At 38.4% G+C, this 17,095-nt stretch overlaps 1 protein-coding gene across 1 annotated transcript; it reads right to left on the bottom strand.

Annotated features, from left to right (window-relative positions):
- Window positions 1-6,042: 6,042 nt before the first annotated feature.
- On the bottom strand, window positions 6,043-15,623 carry LOC108668472 (spermine oxidase). Its single transcript, XM_047882081.1, has 6 exons — window positions 13,754-15,623; window positions 13,228-13,397; window positions 11,666-12,573; window positions 10,750-10,870; window positions 9,920-10,040; window positions 6,043-6,483 (listed from the first exon to the last, which is right to left on the bottom strand). The coding sequence occupies exons 1-6, from the start codon at window positions 13,911-13,913 to the stop codon at window positions 6,416-6,418; spliced, it is 1,548 nt and encodes a 515-aa protein (XP_047738037.1). The 5' UTR covers window positions 13,914-15,623; the 3' UTR covers window positions 6,043-6,415.
- Window positions 15,624-17,095: the final 1,472 nt, after the last annotated feature.

Below are 17,095 nucleotides of genomic sequence, written 5' to 3'. Positions count from 1 at the left end.
CAGATTAAGAGAGATTTTCATATCCTTGACAATCATGGCCTTTTTAGGAGCATCAGCCATTTTGTGATGTTTACATGGCCACCAATCACCATGACAGTGATGACACTATCATCCAGAAATGAAATGAAGATTTCTAACAAATTACTTCTACCCCTTCTTTAGTAAACTCTGCTCAAAATTCCAATCCATCACAAATAAAATTTATGGTGGGGACAAGAGAAATTGTGAACCCCATCCCAGAGCAACTGCAGACTTCTGGAAAATGCAGTGTGCAAGATTCTGCTAAGGCAAGTCATTGGGAGATATCAAGATTTTGCCATCCACAAGGGTTAAAAAAATTTTACTAGGGAGATTTCTTCCTAAAATTGCAGTTTAAATCTGAGTGGGTGGAATCCACTTGGCTTAATGGAAAGATAAAGTTATCACCAGCAACTGTACTTTACACCAGCTCATGTCAATGTAGTCAATGAGCATTTCCTAATCTACTACTCTCTCAAGAACTCCAGATTCTATCGAATAACATGTGTTTTACTGTCATTAAAAATGTATCTAAGGATAGAAATATTGATTTTTTGACCAATGACAAGTTCATGATGCATATTTTGTTTAATATTATTCATGACAGGGCAAAAATGAGTGCCAGAGTTAAGTTATTTGGGTAAACAAGGTATATTCCGACATCGTGGGCAACTCTGACACTTCTCAACTTTTTCCTTTATATTAAGCTTTGTCTTAGTTCCATGCAGTCATTGATGGTTGAAATAGTGACGTCATACTATTGCGCACCATACTATTGCCAAAACACTAGGGCTGGGCCATCTGGCGGGAAAATGTTGAGATCCAAAGAGAGACAGTGCAAGTCACCCAGTGAGAACATCAAAAAACATGTCAAAGTTGATAGTTAACCTTGCTCTACCAAATAGTGATAAACTGTGTAGAAAGAATATTATGGTTTGAGACTTTAAAATAAGTCTGTGAATATATTAGGAATCCTTCAAGTATATATATATACTTGTATTTGCGGATTTTAAGTGGTAAATAAATTAATAGATGATTAAGTTAAGAAATAAGTAGTGTTCAATATTCAATAGTGTTCTAATTCCAAGCTGTGTCATATTCCAATACAGCTCACACAGCAATCGGAATTCAAACACAAGAGGGTCGGAATTAGGAATCAGTAGAGTTTGAAGCGCGGCTGGAATTAGTCTCACAAAATGCCGAATTTAGTCACACACAGTGTCAGAATATATGGATTTGGTAGGTTTGCATTCTAAAGGCTTTTAAATAAATATGGCAACACTTTGTGACGTTTCATTGTTGCTGGCTCGTAGTGCGGTGTTTTGAGAGTGACGTAAAGCAAACAGAACTTGAGTTGCACATATGATGATTTTTTTATAGCCATTCATTTTTTGCTACGTCTTTAATGTGTCGGAATATACCGCGTTTACCCTAGTTATAGTTAGAATTTGGTTGTTAGAATAGAATAGAAGTGTCGGCACTGAAGTAATAGGCCCATGGCCTGTTGCCAATTTTTGTACTTTTTGTGACTTGATTCACAAGGGATCCAGCCTTTGGAACCTGATCTTTCCATAACTGACAATTGATTGAGATAGCTGCTGGACTTATTGCCTGGTTGTAACTTGTAAGGTGCTAGGCATTTCAAGATTGAACATTTGCTCCTGCATAGCTGCATCTAGTCTGTTCTTGAAGGCATTCATACTCAGAGCAACAACGATGCTGTCAGGGAGGCTGTTCCACATATCAGTTACTCAAAGCAGGAAGAAATGTTATTGCATGGATGTGTTACAAAGCAGTTTTTTAGTTTTTAGCCATGGCCCCTGGTGTTGGTTCTTGTTTCAAATTCTAGTAATCTTTCTGGAACCTATAATAAACCTTGAGTATACTTCAATTCAATGAAGTCACCACGCAGACATCGACAATGGAGGCTTGAAAGCTAAATAATTTTTAATCTTTCTTCTTTTTAAGGAATTATCCTTGTTGCATGCCTTTGAACACTCTCAACAAAATTTTTCTCCTTTTCTAGTTTTCTTGACTACACTTTGTTTCCAAACTCTAGGTTTGGATCCACCGTCACCCACAACAGGCTCAACAGCGACAAACAACTGCTTCATTGCTTCTGCATCTATGCACTTGAAAGAGAGTCTGATCAGTCCAAGTCGTTGATTGGCTTTATTAACTTGAGCTTCAATATGCTCAGAAAATTTCAACTCATAGTCAACATTCTCTCCTAAATCTTTTTCCATTGTCAACTTTTACATCATCAATCTGTCATTGCAACTTGCAACCATGTCTTCTCATACTGTAATCTTGCTGTTCATAATTCTTGCCAAGGTGGATTACTTTACATTTGCCAGCGTTAAAATGCAGCTGCCACTTAGTCCTATCAGCCTTCAGCCCAGTCAATCAAATGTCAATGTCAAGACCACCTTGAAGTTGCAACTGTACTTTATGTGACATATTCAGATGATATTCCTCACTGACTCAAGACTGGATACAGTTTGAAATCTAAGCTTAAAAATTTAAAATTGCTCTGAAAATAATTGCAGCATCTAGAGAAACCATGCAGTTTGGAGGTTGATTGCTGGAGACTGTGCAGAGTGGAGACTAGCTCTTGATAATGAGGGCCTCAGTCATCACCAATCATGAAGCATCAGCCATCAGGGCACTGCACAACCATGCCAGGGGCCAGGGCAGGCCTCCAACTCCAAGGCTGAAGGCTCCAATGTCGCTCAGGTTGGGTGATGGTCTCAATCCAATGTGACTTGTTTTTTTAATTGATTTCAAGACTTCGGGTATGATGAGATCACACCTCCCAGTCTGAGCACAACTTGATTTTTCTCTGAGCCTTTCTTTCTCTTGCCAACAGTCGTTCACAGATTAATCTGCCAAGTTACCCAAATAAACATTGCCTTGCTATGAACAGTACATATGGACCTTTTTTTACTCAAATTTCTATGTAATGTGAGAATTTGAATTGATTAATTAAAATAAGTCGCTAATCTATTTCGCACAGATGTCATGATATCGGCTAATGAAAAAGAGCAAGGTAAATGATTATTAATTGCATTTTATTTTACTCATTACAAATTACATCATACCTAAATCATAGTGGCAAAGCTGAGTTTTTTATACTCTTCCTAGTCTTAGCTTTAGCCTAGAGTTAAATTTAGAGTCATCTAAGTAGGCCAGTAAAGTATTGTGGATGTCATCATTATTATAGCCTACATAAGACATTGATTCAAATCTTGTCTCTTGAGTAAATGAGAAAATTAATAACTAGACTGATTCTAAATAGTAATATGTGGTTTGCCAGTTGCCACTATGAATTATTTTTTATTTACCCAGTGAAATGTGAATACCCACATAACTTATGGTATTCACAAAAATTCACATTCTTTTTTTTTCAGAACAGAGTCTCAGAGACATCAATAGAGTATAGACTAGACTTACAACTTGCCAGTTGCCAAATCAGAGAAAATGACGGGTAAATATCTCACGTCGGCTAGGCAGAAATTCAGAATGTTTGTCTAAAGCGCATTTACGGAGCACACGGTGCACGCCTCAAACAATTGTCGGCGACACTTTGGTAAACCGCGGGACTTCATGATGCGTTGATTACATTTATATATTTTAATTTTAGAACTAGTAAAATAGTGAGAACGCAAATTTAATCATTCATTCCTTTCGCACAAAATTCATTTCACATAAAACAACATATGATAATGAACAGAATTTATTCACTTATATTTTTTGAGGGAGGCCTCTCAAAATACAGTTTCCGTGTCAGCGCCAAATAATGACGTAAATTAAACATGCATAGAAGATAAGTATTTGCATTACGAAAAACATTACGAATATTGCCAAACAATATTCAAGGGCAAGAAAAGCATCCACTGAACCATGGAAAAATTACACGAGGCACATTTTGAGACAATATCAATGATGGGAGCATAAGGTCAGGTGTTCATATAGAATAGAAGTGTCGGCGTTAAAGAAATAGGCCCATGGCCTGTTGCCGATTCTTGAACTTTTCGAGACTTGATTCACAAGGGATCCGGCCTTTGGAACCCGATCTTTCCATAGCCATATTGATTTGCAGAATAGATGTCGAGGGTTAATAAGTATGTCTGCTTCCCGTACGGGTAAAAGCTCCACTAAAATATACGGTATTATTGCAGATTAACTACATCCAAAAAAAAGGGTGTTTTTTTTTTGAATTATATGTTTTTTGGGGTGTAGATTACGAATCTGAAATCCATTTTTGGCGGTCGGCATCGGAAAACCGATTTTTTTCCGACCCAAAAATCGCGCTAAAAATGCCTTGAATTGGTTATTGGAAAAACTTGAGCATATTCACAAACTTTTGGTTTACTGACTAGAAAAGTAATATAGGTACCCTTGCACAAACACCGTATTACAAGATGACGACTAAAACTTAAAGCAAAAAAACATATATACTAATAAAACAATACATGGGGTTTCAGCACTGAAGATCAGGTAATGTCAAGCCTTTCGCCGATTCTTAATGTGGACAAAATTTCCAGATAGCAGCAGTTCTCAAACCTGCAACTCAGTGTACCAATTTCGGTGATCTTGCAAACTCTCCGCCACTCCCCCCTAAAGTGGAGGAAAAGATGGGAATTGTCATTGCAAAATATCCGAATGAAACGTTGATACAATGCAATGGTAATGACACACGTTTCTTTCTTACAAACGTGCTTCATTCGATTCCCGCGGAGGATAAACTTTGCCAGCCAAGATCTTATCACTCTTGCTTCGAGTAGCTAATGCTAACAAATTGTACTATCAAAAAGTAGTCAACAGCTCGATCCAAGTAAGAAACAAACATGTTTTACCTTCAAGCATGTTACAGGTAGCTAACACAAACATATTTTCTATTGCAATGCAGCAACACTTGGACCCAGTAAAAACAAAAAAAAGGTTGTACCTTCAAGCACATACAGTAGGTCAGTAGCTACTCCCGGACTTCTTTTTGTAAAATTTGGTAATGAGAGCATGGAAATATGAATGAGCTCATCATTATTATGAACTGTCTAGGCAGCAGAATGACGTTACCATGACAAACTAACGACGAAAACAACTATTTATGCTAACAGGCAAACGATAAAAAAATAGAAAGCTGAGACATTGAATGATTTAAAAACCTCAAGGAATCATGAAACATTGCAGAGCTTATCGTGAAAATGTTAAACGTTGTACACCGTTGCTAAATTGAACGGCAAATTGTAATGAACGATAATGTTTCCAGTATACTATAATTATTGGTGCTTACCATTGACTAGGCACCAAGAATTGAAGATTAAAGTCTCGTAAAACAATCTCTTAGTCATCAGTAACGAAATATAGATGATATTTGTTGGACAATTCATTCAACAGACTAAAATAACGCATACAATTAAGACCTTGTCACTGAAATAAAATAATTTTATATTCTACCGAGAAGCAAAACTCTGTTTAAGAAAGAACAAAACTATTCCATGAAATTAAAACAAAACTGTTTCATGAAATTAAAACAAAACTATTTCATGAAATTAAAACAAAACAAAAAAAATTATATCATAAACGGACTGCGACTAATTGACTGGCAATGGAGTGGAGCTACGAACGCAAACGTGCGGTAAGAATCTAGCACATAAAGATTTGTTTACATTTAAAATGTAAGAGCCAATGGAAGTATGATAGGGAAATGCAACAAATTTATACTCAAGATCATAAAATAAAGCAGAAAAGGCGGATGGGTAAATAGAGAGCGTTCATTTGTCCAAATAATAAGATAATTAATGAACACTGAGTATAGATCGTCAATTCGTGCAGACAAAGGAACTCCACCTTGAACGTGTTTGCTGTTCTAATTAGCTATTATTTTATATAAATGTTCGTGGTCAGAAAAATATATGCTAATTTTGAAGCTTGTTATTAGTAATAAGTATTTTCATTTTGAGATTTAAGCTTCTTCTCTTTTAAAAGCTGCTTCAGAAGCTCTTATGGAACGATTTTGCAAAGCTGAACGCAAGTTATGAGATGATAATTATCTAAATAAAAATTGGTATCTTAACCGAATAACTAAGTTTTTTAGAGATAAAAAAACGCTGCCCAAGTTATTTATACTAAATTACCGGTTACGCCCTCTGCGAGCAACAGGTTCTGACTGCACTTGATCACAATAGTGGAAGGTTGTTGGAAGCAGTCATGTTTGCTTCCATGCATAGGGACGCCAACGCTTGCCCAAAAAATTGTTGCATTTACATTGAAGCTATAAAAGATCAGAGGAAAATAATTTCTTAAATAAATTATTCACGTGAGTTTGACTGGAATGTCGACTAGTATGTAGTTCAGCACTATCTGCCAGACACCGACTGCATAGAAATTGACTTTAATGAAGACTGATGCCGTGAATCCAGGAGGACAAATCAGCAGTGCCCTCGACGGTGAGAGTTATTTGATTGTCCCCGTGGTCGCCATGGGGCGTGGGTTCGGTGCCTGGTGAGGCTTGTGAGGCGCTACCTCCTCTGGGGGCCTCAGACACCTCCTGCCGTGAGTCGTCTGGGTGCGTGTCTGCGAAGGAGAAACCATCTTACTTGCAGCACATCAACATATTGTCTCAGTCGTCACAAAAAATTACTGAAGCTACCTATTTTTAACACGTTTTTCTTAATTAACACGTTTTTCTTAGCTTAGCTTCGCGTTTGTTTGTTTGTGGATTTGTTTGTTGTTAACATTGACAACGAAAATTTGCCCACTTCTGATTGCTCTAGAGATCAGAAATTCTGCATGCAGGCTATTTTCGCCTAACAATTTCAGATACAATCATAAAAACTAGCAATTAGAGACCTAAATTAGCTTAGTTGAGTAAACTATATAAATATGTAGTATATATATAGTATGACATGCGGGCGCTGACGTTATAGACGAGCAGGCGCTGACGCTGCGTATCATCGATACGTACATCAAGTCATACTTAATCAAGTCATTAGATAAAGTAGAATACAAACTATATAATTAGGATTAAAACGGACTAAAAGGAGAAAATAAAATACTTAAAAAAACTTTAAAAAACACGTTTTTCTTGTGGATTAAAAAGCAGAAAATGAATTATGGCTCGCCCCAAAAAACGTAGGTCGGGCTGTACGTTCACCATCAAATTTCCAAAATTCGTGTGTTGTGTGCTTTTCGCTTTAATCATAAATCTGCCCGACACACGTTTTTGGGGCGAGCCATAATTTATTTTCTACTTTTTAATCCACAATAAAAACGTGTTTTTTAAAGTTTTTTAAGTATTTTATTTTCACTTTATAGCAGTTGTGTCTATAGAAGTAGAATATAAAGCTTGTAATTGCATGCTGAAAGGAAAGGGTTAAAGAAACGGAGAAAGAACAAATGTGTCAACCTGGACAATTTAGCATACGCAGAGTTTCTACTAAAAAATTAGAACCTAAAGAGCATGTCCAATTGGGTTGCAGTTACTTGGTGCGGGGAAGTTGACGTTCAAATAAACCTTCTGCAGAGTAAGTTACCTCGAGCAGCGATGTTGATGGTTGACATTATCTAGTGTAGAGGGCTAAAGTTATCTAGTGTAGAGGGTTGACATTATCTAGTGTATAGGGTTGAAGTTATCTAGTGTAGAGGGTTGACATTATCTAGTGTATAGGGTTGAAGTTATCTGGTGTAGAGGGTTGACATTATCTAGTGTATAGGGTTGAAGTTACCTCGTGCAGGGCTGAAGTCAGGCAGTTTGCAGAGGAGCTGAGCAGCGTCTCTGCCGCTGAGGTAGGCGCCGTGCACGGTCGAGTAGAAGCTGGGGTGGCAGTGCTCGCCCGCCAGCAGCAGCGCAGGCTTAATTAATAGCAATAAAACCCACGTAAAAAAACTTAGATACAATTAATTCAAATGTACTTTATTTTTACAATTAGATTGAGTTATAAACAAATTCGACTTATACTGGCGGAGGTCACGACACACGTCTCATCACTTGGCATGGGCCAGTAATATGATTGAACATGTAAACTAGACAGAATTATAGCTAGCAGGTGAAAAATGTTGGCTTTTCATTCTGCAAACACTCTTTTAAAAAAGTAGCCTAAAGAATGAATGTAATCAAATCGCATCGATATTGACTAAACATGAACCCTCATCATACAAGGAATACGAATATATTTCAAGGTACACTTGAAATTAGGTGTAGAATAAAAATTAAGGAAAAGGAGGTGAACCAGATTTAGTGCTCTTTATTATTCCATCCAAAACTATTATATCCACGAATAGTTGTTGATTCAACTATATAATGATTCACGTGAAAAATTTTTGGTGACCCATTTCCTTTCGGGCTTGTTGATTCTAGTTAAACACAACTGAGACTTCTAAAGACCTTAAATTGCCATCCACCATTTAGATCCTATTTCTATCTGTTTATGCATTGCTATGTAAAATATGGTCACGAGCTCGTACTGATTACATTTAATAAATANTTTATTTTCACTTTATAGCAGTTGTGTCTATAGAAGTAGAATATAAAGCTTGTAATTGCATGCTGAAAGGAAAGGGTTAAAGAAACGGAGAAAGAACAAATGTGTCAACCTGGACAATTTAGCATACGCAGAGTTTCTACTAAAAAATTAGAACCTAAAGAGCATGTCCAATTGGGTTGCAGTTACTTGGTGCGGGGAAGTTGACGTTCAAATAAACCTTCTGCAGAGTAAGTTACCTCGAGCAGCGATGTTGATGGTTGACATTATCTAGTGTAGAGGGCTAAAGTTATCTAGTGTAGAGGGTTGACATTATCTAGTGTATAGGGTTGAAGTTATCTGGTGTAGAGGGTTGACATTATCTAGTGTATAGGGTTGAAGTTACCTCGTGCAGGGCTGAAGTCAGGCAGTTTGCAGAGGAGCTGAGCAGCGTCTCTGCCGCTGAGGTAGGCGCCGTGCACGGTCGAGTAGAAGCTGGGGTGGCAGTGCTCGCCCGCCAGCAGCAGCGCAGGCTTAATTAATAGCAATAAAACCCATGTAAAAAAACTTAGATACAATTAATTCAATTGTACTTTATTTTTATAATTAGATTGAGTTACAAACAAATTCGACTTATACTGGTGGAGGTCACGACACACGTCTCATCCCTTGGCATGGGCCAGAAATATGATTGAACATGTAAACTAGACAGAATTATAGCTAGCAGATAAAAAATGTTGGCTTTTCATTCTGCAAACACTCTTTTAAAAAAGTAGCCTAAAGAATGAATGTAATCAAATCGCGTCGATATTGACTAAACATGAAACCTCATCATACAAGGAATACGAATATATTTCAAGGTACACTTTAAATTAGGTGTAGAATAAAAATTAAGGAAAAGGAGGTGAATCAGATTTAGTGCTCTTTATTATTCCATCCAAAACTATTATATCCACGAATAGTTGTTACCTACCATCAGCACCGGTCACAAAACTATATAATGACTGTCTCTTATACACATCTAGATGTGTATAAGAGACAGATATAAAGCTTGTAATTGCATGCTGAAAGGAAAGGGTTAAAGAAACGGAGAAAGAACAAATGTGTCAACCTGGACAATTTAGCATACGCAGAGTTTCTACTAAAAAATTAGAACCTAAAGAGCATGTCCAATTGGGTTGCAGTTACTTGGTGCGGGGAAGTTGACGTTCAAATAAACCTTCTGCAGAGTAAGTTACCTCGAGCAGCGATGTTGATGGTTGACATTATCTAGTGTAGAGGGCTAAAGTTATCTAGTGTAGAGGGTTGACATTATCTAGTGTATAGGGTTGAAGTTATCTAGTGTAGAGGGTTGACATTATCTAGTGTATAGGGTTGAAGTTATCTGGTGTAGAGGGTTGACATTATCTAGTGTATAGGGTTGAAGTTACCTCGTGCAGGGCTGAAGTCAGGCAGTTTGCAGAGGAGCTGAGCAGCGTCTCTGCCGCTGAGGTAGGCGCCGTGCACGGTCGAGTAGAAGCTGGGGTGGCAGTGCTCGCCCGCCAGCAGCAGCGCAGGCTTAATTAATAGCAATAAAACCCACGTAAAAAAACTTAGATACAATTAATTCAATTGTACTTTATTTTTATAATTAGATTGAGTTATAAACAAATTCGACTTATACTGGCGGAGGTCACGACACACGTCTCATCCCTTGGCATGGGCCAGTAATATGATTGAACATGTAAACTAGACAGAATTATAGCTAGCAGGTGAAAAATGTTGGCTTTTCATTCTGCAAACACTCTTTTAAAAAAGTAGCCTAAAGAATGAATGTAATCAAATCGCGTCGATATTGACTAAACATGAACCCTCATCATACAAGGAATACGAATATATTTCAAGGTACACTTGAAATTAGGTGTAGAATAAAAATTAAGGAAAAGGAGGTGAACCAGATTTAGTGCTCTTTATTATTCCATCCAAAACTATTATATCCACGAATAGTTGTTGATTCAACTATATAATGATTCACGTGAAAAATTTTTGGTGACCCATTTCCTTTCAGGCCTGTTGATTCTAGTGAAACACAACTGAGACTTCTAAAGACCTTAAATTGCCATCCACCATTTAGATCCTATTTCTATCTGTTTATGCATTGCTATGTAAAATATGGTCACGAGCTCGTACTGATTACATTTAATAAATAAAAATTAACAAACCCATTAAGAAATATGCAAACAATCCACATAAGCACCGATATAAAACACATCAACCAGACACTAACCGGACCACGCTGCGGTCCGGCCCAGACGGGGGAGGCTAGGGTGACGATGTCGCGCTGGGAGCCGCCCACACCAATGGCCGTGTACGAGCCCCGGGTGTACGTCTGCGACCACCAGCTCGTGCTGATACATAACATAACATACGTGTACGACCATAACATAACATAACATAGTGATGTCGGCGCTAAAGAATAGGCATATGTGGCCTGTCGCCGAATCTTGAACTTTTCGTGCCTTGTTCACAGAAGATCTGAAATTGTGTCATTTGACCGGATCTTTTCATGACTGACGATAGTTTGAAATAGCTACTCGGCTTCCACCGGGTTCGATATGGTGATAGGCATTTCAAGTCTGAACATAAGCAAACACTTTATTGTTTAATGCTACATCAGACACTTTATTGTTTAATGCTACATCAAATACTTTATTGTTTGACGCTACTTCAGACACTTAATTGTTTGATGCTACATCAGAAACTTTATTGTTGAATGCTACATCAAACACTTAATTGTATAATCCACCAATAGATGGATCGTTTCATTGTCATTCACATTCAAGGATACATGGCATAAGTGTTAGTTCTAATTAGCTGTGCTATTCAATAGCAAAAAAAAAAAGTTTTAATAAGCCAAGTTAGAATGCTAAAACGCAAATCTTCATGTAACCGAAATTATTCTTAATCTAACTATGCAGTGAATTTGTTAATCAAATGTTAAGCAGTGAAATCACAGACGTCCTAGTTTAAATGAAAAAGTTATACTCATAAAGAAAAAAAAGAGCTCATGGAGCTTGCAGCTATTGGACAAAGGCCAGTAAAATTTAACAAGCTCGCAACTATAACGTTGATGGAAATAGGTTTAATAAAATATTGCTAAATATTTTTATTCAAAGTGTGCATAGTATAGAGATAAAACTCACCATATGCATCTCTTGGCTCTCGGCACACAAGGATCACCGAGGAATTGTCTGAGAATCTCGGTACATTTCTCCAGGACCGTATCAAACGGTAGTGTTTCCATGTACTTTGCTTCGTCACCAGAGATCCAAGCTAGTAGGAGAGTTTCTGTGACTTTGGTGAATGAATAAATTTTTCGGTACCATCTGTCGGTCATTTCACTAGTCTCATCACACGGCTCCCATAAGAGAATTAACTCCTGCAGCCCAGGACTTAAAAATGGTCTATCATATTCCAAAAAAATCTTGTCAACGGTTCCAAAAGAGAGTTTTGTTAAGGCATTCGAAATAGAGTCTGGAAGAGGTGGCTGAAACAGAGTGGCAGCGGAATTTTTCAAGACACCTAAAGGAAAAGTACATATCACAGTATCGCACAAGAACTCCTTTCCATTTTCGCACGAGATTTTGACTTTAGGATTTGAAGTAGTGCTTGAATCAGTAGCTATTTCTTCATCAGCTCCCAAGTTCGTCAATCTACCACAGTCACCAGGCAAGCTCCATCTTACCACACTAACAGAATGCTCTTTCAATATTTTTTCAGCAGGAATATTTACAGTGAGAGGTTTAAGGATACTTGTGTAGCCAGTAGGAAGACTTATGTTGCCTCCAGGCAGTTCAGTGTAGCTGCCTATCTCCATCAAGTCCAAGTCATTGAGGTTGTTCACGCCGGTTATGCACGTCTCACGGCGCATCAAATAATCGAAAACGAGTCCACGCTCATGTCGTTGCTCTGGAGGCAGGGAGTCAAGGTACAACTGACGCTCGAGTAGCAGATGCTCCCCAACACTCTTCACGCCGTCAGGAGGCAGGTACTGACATAAGAAGTACTCCTCACACCGCTTCAGAAACACGCTGTAAACATCGTACATCTCCTGGAAACAAGAATGGTTTTGAATTAAAGTGTAAAGTTTTATATAATAAAGGAAGCTATTTCGCTCACAATCTTGCAAACAACATATGTTGAAACATAAACAACTGATGGAGAGGCTAGTAATTAGAACCATGAAAGACTTTAATCAAAAAGCAAATGCAACAAATGACTCCAACAAAGGAATTACAGTAAGTTTTAATGAATATTACTGAAGAGATAAAGATTATTACCAGAAAATATTGACAATCGCATAAAATACTTGAATGCACATTTTTTTCCATTCAAAACAAAAGAGAGATCAACAAAACAAACATAAGATCTCAACATAAACAAACATAAGATCAGAAATATAATTTCTAACAGACTAATTCTTCATCTTGAATTTCATGATCCACAACTGGGATGAACTAAACTGTTTCACACAGGGAGTAATGAACTGCCAGCCTTATAGGAGAGCATTGTGATGAAGCTGCCACTGAAGTGTTTCATCAACAAGTAATTTAACACAGAATTTCAATGAATATTAATACATTGGACTTCATGTCACTCACTAAAGTTTGAGAAAAATTGAGTATTTACTAGTTATTTATATACCTTTAATAATAAGAATCACAACAGTATTATTTTGAAGAAAATAAACATTCAAAAAGCTTACTTGCAGAATGGGAAATGGAAGTTTTGATCCATCTTCACAAGCAGCTAGCACAGTGTGTGCCTGGCAATTTTGAACTATAGGAACTAATCCATTTGCAGACGCAAGCTCATAGATTGGATTCCCAAGAACTCCATGGATCCAGCTGGCTCCAAGCTCTAAGTGACAGCCCTCTGAGAAAGTTGAAAAATAATAATAATAAGGAATGATATGAATGATTAAAATCAAGTTATAAAATGATCTAAACTAGCACAAAATAAGCAAATGTTAGAGGTTTATTTCATGTATATAAAATCTTGGAGAAATCCTCATATGGATTCAAATAACTCCTTAACTTGCTAGTGATTATTGCTTTATAAGAAAATTTTAAACAAAATTAAAACAATTAAGTATTGAAGGGAAGTTCTGATTATGCTACAGACATCTATACCCACACAACAGCATGATAGATATTCAACTGAACATTAGTAAATAAAAACTTCTCTGTACACCTGTTGAGTTCAGAATTGGTGGGCAAAAAATAACTTACCAACATCAATGGCAACAACTCTGCCACCAATTCTGTTGCGAGCCTCCAAAATGATAAAATTTGTGATCTGACTTTGTAGCAATGAATTGGCTGCACTCAGACCAGCAACTCCAGCGCCAAGTATAATAACTTGATAATAATTTGCACCATCTTGTTCCATTTTATAAAAAAATATCTTCAATAAACATCAATCATATGTAATTATCTCACTGTCTGTCACATGCAAAAAAAGATTGGCCAACCTTCTTTAAATCAAAATGTTGCAGACCAGATGAAATTGGTTTATGAAATTTATGTGTAAATGCAACTGAAAATTTCACCAGATTAAGAGAGATTTTCATATCCTTGACAATCATAGCCTTATTAGGAGCATCATTGTGATGTTTACTTGGCCACCAATCACCATGGTAGTTAGCCAACCGTTAGTAATGGGGTTAGTAGTGTTATGATGGTATGGAAGCAGCAAGGCACACTAGCAGGTGGAGCTTGCACTGTAAAACACAGCAGAAATCTCGTGAAATCACCAGGCCCTCAGTCCTTGTTGCAACTAGCAAATCGCAAGTCCTAATCACTAAAACAAAAGAACTGGTTAACCAAGGTCACCCACATGGGCTGACATCACACAAGATACAAATGGCAAACGCATGATCAGGCAATAAAATCAATTCCCAATTACCATCTAAAATTGATTGTTTTTACTAGAACATCACAATAAAAACATATTTGCACTGGCACAATAATCCGGGACAATGTAACCATTAATTAGTTACATTGAGAAATCCCGCTTGGGGGTGCACTGGGGTACCATATAAATGGAAAGCACTCCTACGGCTGGCTAAAGTGTCCACCCAGTGGGCCAGCAAGTAACTTCTCTGTGCGCTCCACTAAGGTTGAGGCAGGTTACTCAAATGAATCACCGTTCTCTCAATGCTTGTCAACAGCCCGCCACAAGGAGCAATCCAATTTCACTTGCTGCACTGGAGTCATGGTGAAGGGTGCCCTTGGATTCAGTTTAATTCCCAGGTTTTTCTAGACTCAACTCTTGATGCCCTACAAGTGAACAAAATGCGGGAATTGGCTTTAGTGCAGAACAGGAGAGCAAGCGACAGATATACAAGTATGAAGTATGTAACATAATAAAATATAACACAGTAAATACATTGGCACACATGACACAATTATAAAATGTAATACGAATGGGTGAATATATAAAAGAGTGGGAGCATTAAAACCAGGTTCAGGCAACTGCCACTACTCACCCATAAAGGGGCAAAACCAGGCAGGCAATCAGCAAGCAGCAGGATCAGGCAAGGCACGTAGCAGCATCAAAGCTCAAAGGTCCGGTAAACTTGCATCAAATCCATCAACCATGGCACAGCGGGATAAGCTTAAGGCTGGCACAAATACATGCACTGACTCAAAAGATCTATCTGAGAGTGATTTACATTCATGAGTCTTGAAAGAGAGGACATGGGTGAGTGGAAACTGGAAAGAATGCATGGTGCAGCAAGCTGAATAGTGGTACACAAGCCACACCACTACATTGCTCCCCAGTCCCCACCAAGTGTCTTCCATGAAATGGAAGCACTGAGATGTGAAAAATCCCTCCAGAACTCACTCCTGTGGTCCACCCCTGACACAGACCGACACTGAATGCACACATGCCATAAACCTATATGATGGCCCTCACCCCTGTAAACTTCCAAGTTGGTACATACCATGCTATGGGCCAGAATATTTTGATTCAATAAAAATCCTACTGCAGCACATTATATAATACCAGCAATCGCAATCTTTAATTTTCAAGGTCCAAAATCCCAAATATTACTTTAAATACAGGGGATACCAACACGTCAACCAAAACAAACATCACTCTCAAAGACCCACACAACTTCAATCTACCAGTCTCCTCTTACGCTCAATTGTTGTAGACTGCACATTAGGCAAGGGTGGTGTCAGCCCTGTAAGGGTAAGTGTGGAGGAAGAAGATGCTGGTGAACGCCAGGGCTGGGCTTACGCCTGCAAATTTTTCTTTTAATTGCTTTCAAGACTTTGGGTATGAACAGATCACACCTCCTAGCCTGAGCACAATTGGGTTTCCTTGTACTATATTGCCACTCTAATATTTCAAAGTAGATCTCTAAGGCCTCTCACCAGCCGGTGGATGTTGTATGGAAGGAAGTACAAAATAATTAGACACTGGAAATTTTTCAAAGTTTGTTAACCATGTTGCATCCCAACAGGTACTGTCTAAGGCGACAAATTACTGCAGTTCTTCTTTTTTGAGGGATATCTCCTCCACCAAGAGCTGAGATGAGATTCCAGGGAATCAAAAGATTATCCAGAGCTGAGCGAAAGTGACTAATTGTGTCACTTGTCAAGATGAAGTGACTAATTGTGTCTTCCACATTACACTCAGGGCAGATACTGGAGTTGGTTTGATTGAAATGGGCCAAGTGAGCCCTTACACCAGCACGACCGAGATGCAGACGGGCCACAGCACATTCAACCGAGCAAGGTAGTGGTCCATAATCCACATAAGTTACCATTCCTCCCAAGCTCAGCCTGAAGGTTCCTTTCCCCAAAGACTGCACCTCCCCTGACCACCAAAGTGCCCAATATTCCAAAAATTTTTACTTCAACAAGCAGAGTTGCTCTCCAAAACACAAACTGGATCTTGCAGAACAATCATTTGAGTGTGCAAGATTTGTCATTCTGTCAGCCACCTCATTACCATGGATGTTGCTATGTCCATGAACCCAGCACATCGACACTTTATCGAGCCCCTTGGCCTGCATAAGTTTTTGGATTTGAGTGACAATTGAGCAATAGGAGCCATCCGCTGGAGAAGACAAAAGCTGCAGTGCTGCTTGCAAATCAGTCAGTATCAGAATGGGCTTGTTTTGCAGCAATACATTGGTTGTAGCAAGCTGCATGGCCTTGTATATTGCAAACAGCTCAGCCCCCAGCACAGTGTGCGCTGGATTCAACAGCCANCCGGGGGTTTACCTGGTTTTGGAATAGGCACAACAATCCCATGCTTCCATGCATCAGGAACACATCCAGAGGTCCAGCTGGTGTTCAATAGGGAAAAAAGCTCTTGTTTGCATCGTAGTGTTGCCTTTGAAAAGAAAATGTTCATAATTAAGTCATGGCCAGGAGCAGTGTTCTTAAGCATTTTAAGTGCTTGAGTGAATTCACCAGCTGTGAAAGGAACACAGTCATAGTGTTTTAGCTTGGATATGCGTTTCACCACCTCTGTGATTGCTGCTGCAGGAGGAGGCATACCAGGAATAACTGGTAAAAAGTGGTCAGAAAATAATGTGGCTTTGGAAAGGTCAT

This window comes from Hyalella azteca, unplaced genomic scaffold (assembly GCF_000764305.2).
Source record: "Hyalella azteca isolate HAZT.00-mixed unplaced genomic scaffold, Hazt_2.0.2 contig9609, whole genome shotgun sequence".
Classification (NCBI taxonomy): Eukaryota; Metazoa; Arthropoda; class Malacostraca; order Amphipoda; family Hyalellidae; genus Hyalella; species Hyalella azteca.
This window is presented reverse-complemented; position numbering and strand designations above follow the sequence as displayed.

Coding starts and splice junctions, on each gene's coding strand:
- LOC108668472 (XM_047882081.1), bottom strand. CDS start 13,913: ATGGAACAAGATGGTGCAAATTATTATCAAGTTATTATACTTGGCGCT. Junction 13,398..13,753: donor AGTTGTTGCCATTGATGTTG/GTAAGTTATTTT, acceptor CAACTTTCTCAG/AGGGCTGTCACTTAGAGCTT. Junction 10,041..10,749: donor CCGGACCGCAGCGTGGTCCG/GTTAGTGTCTGG, acceptor CTATTAATTAAG/CCTGCGCTGCTGCTGGCGGG.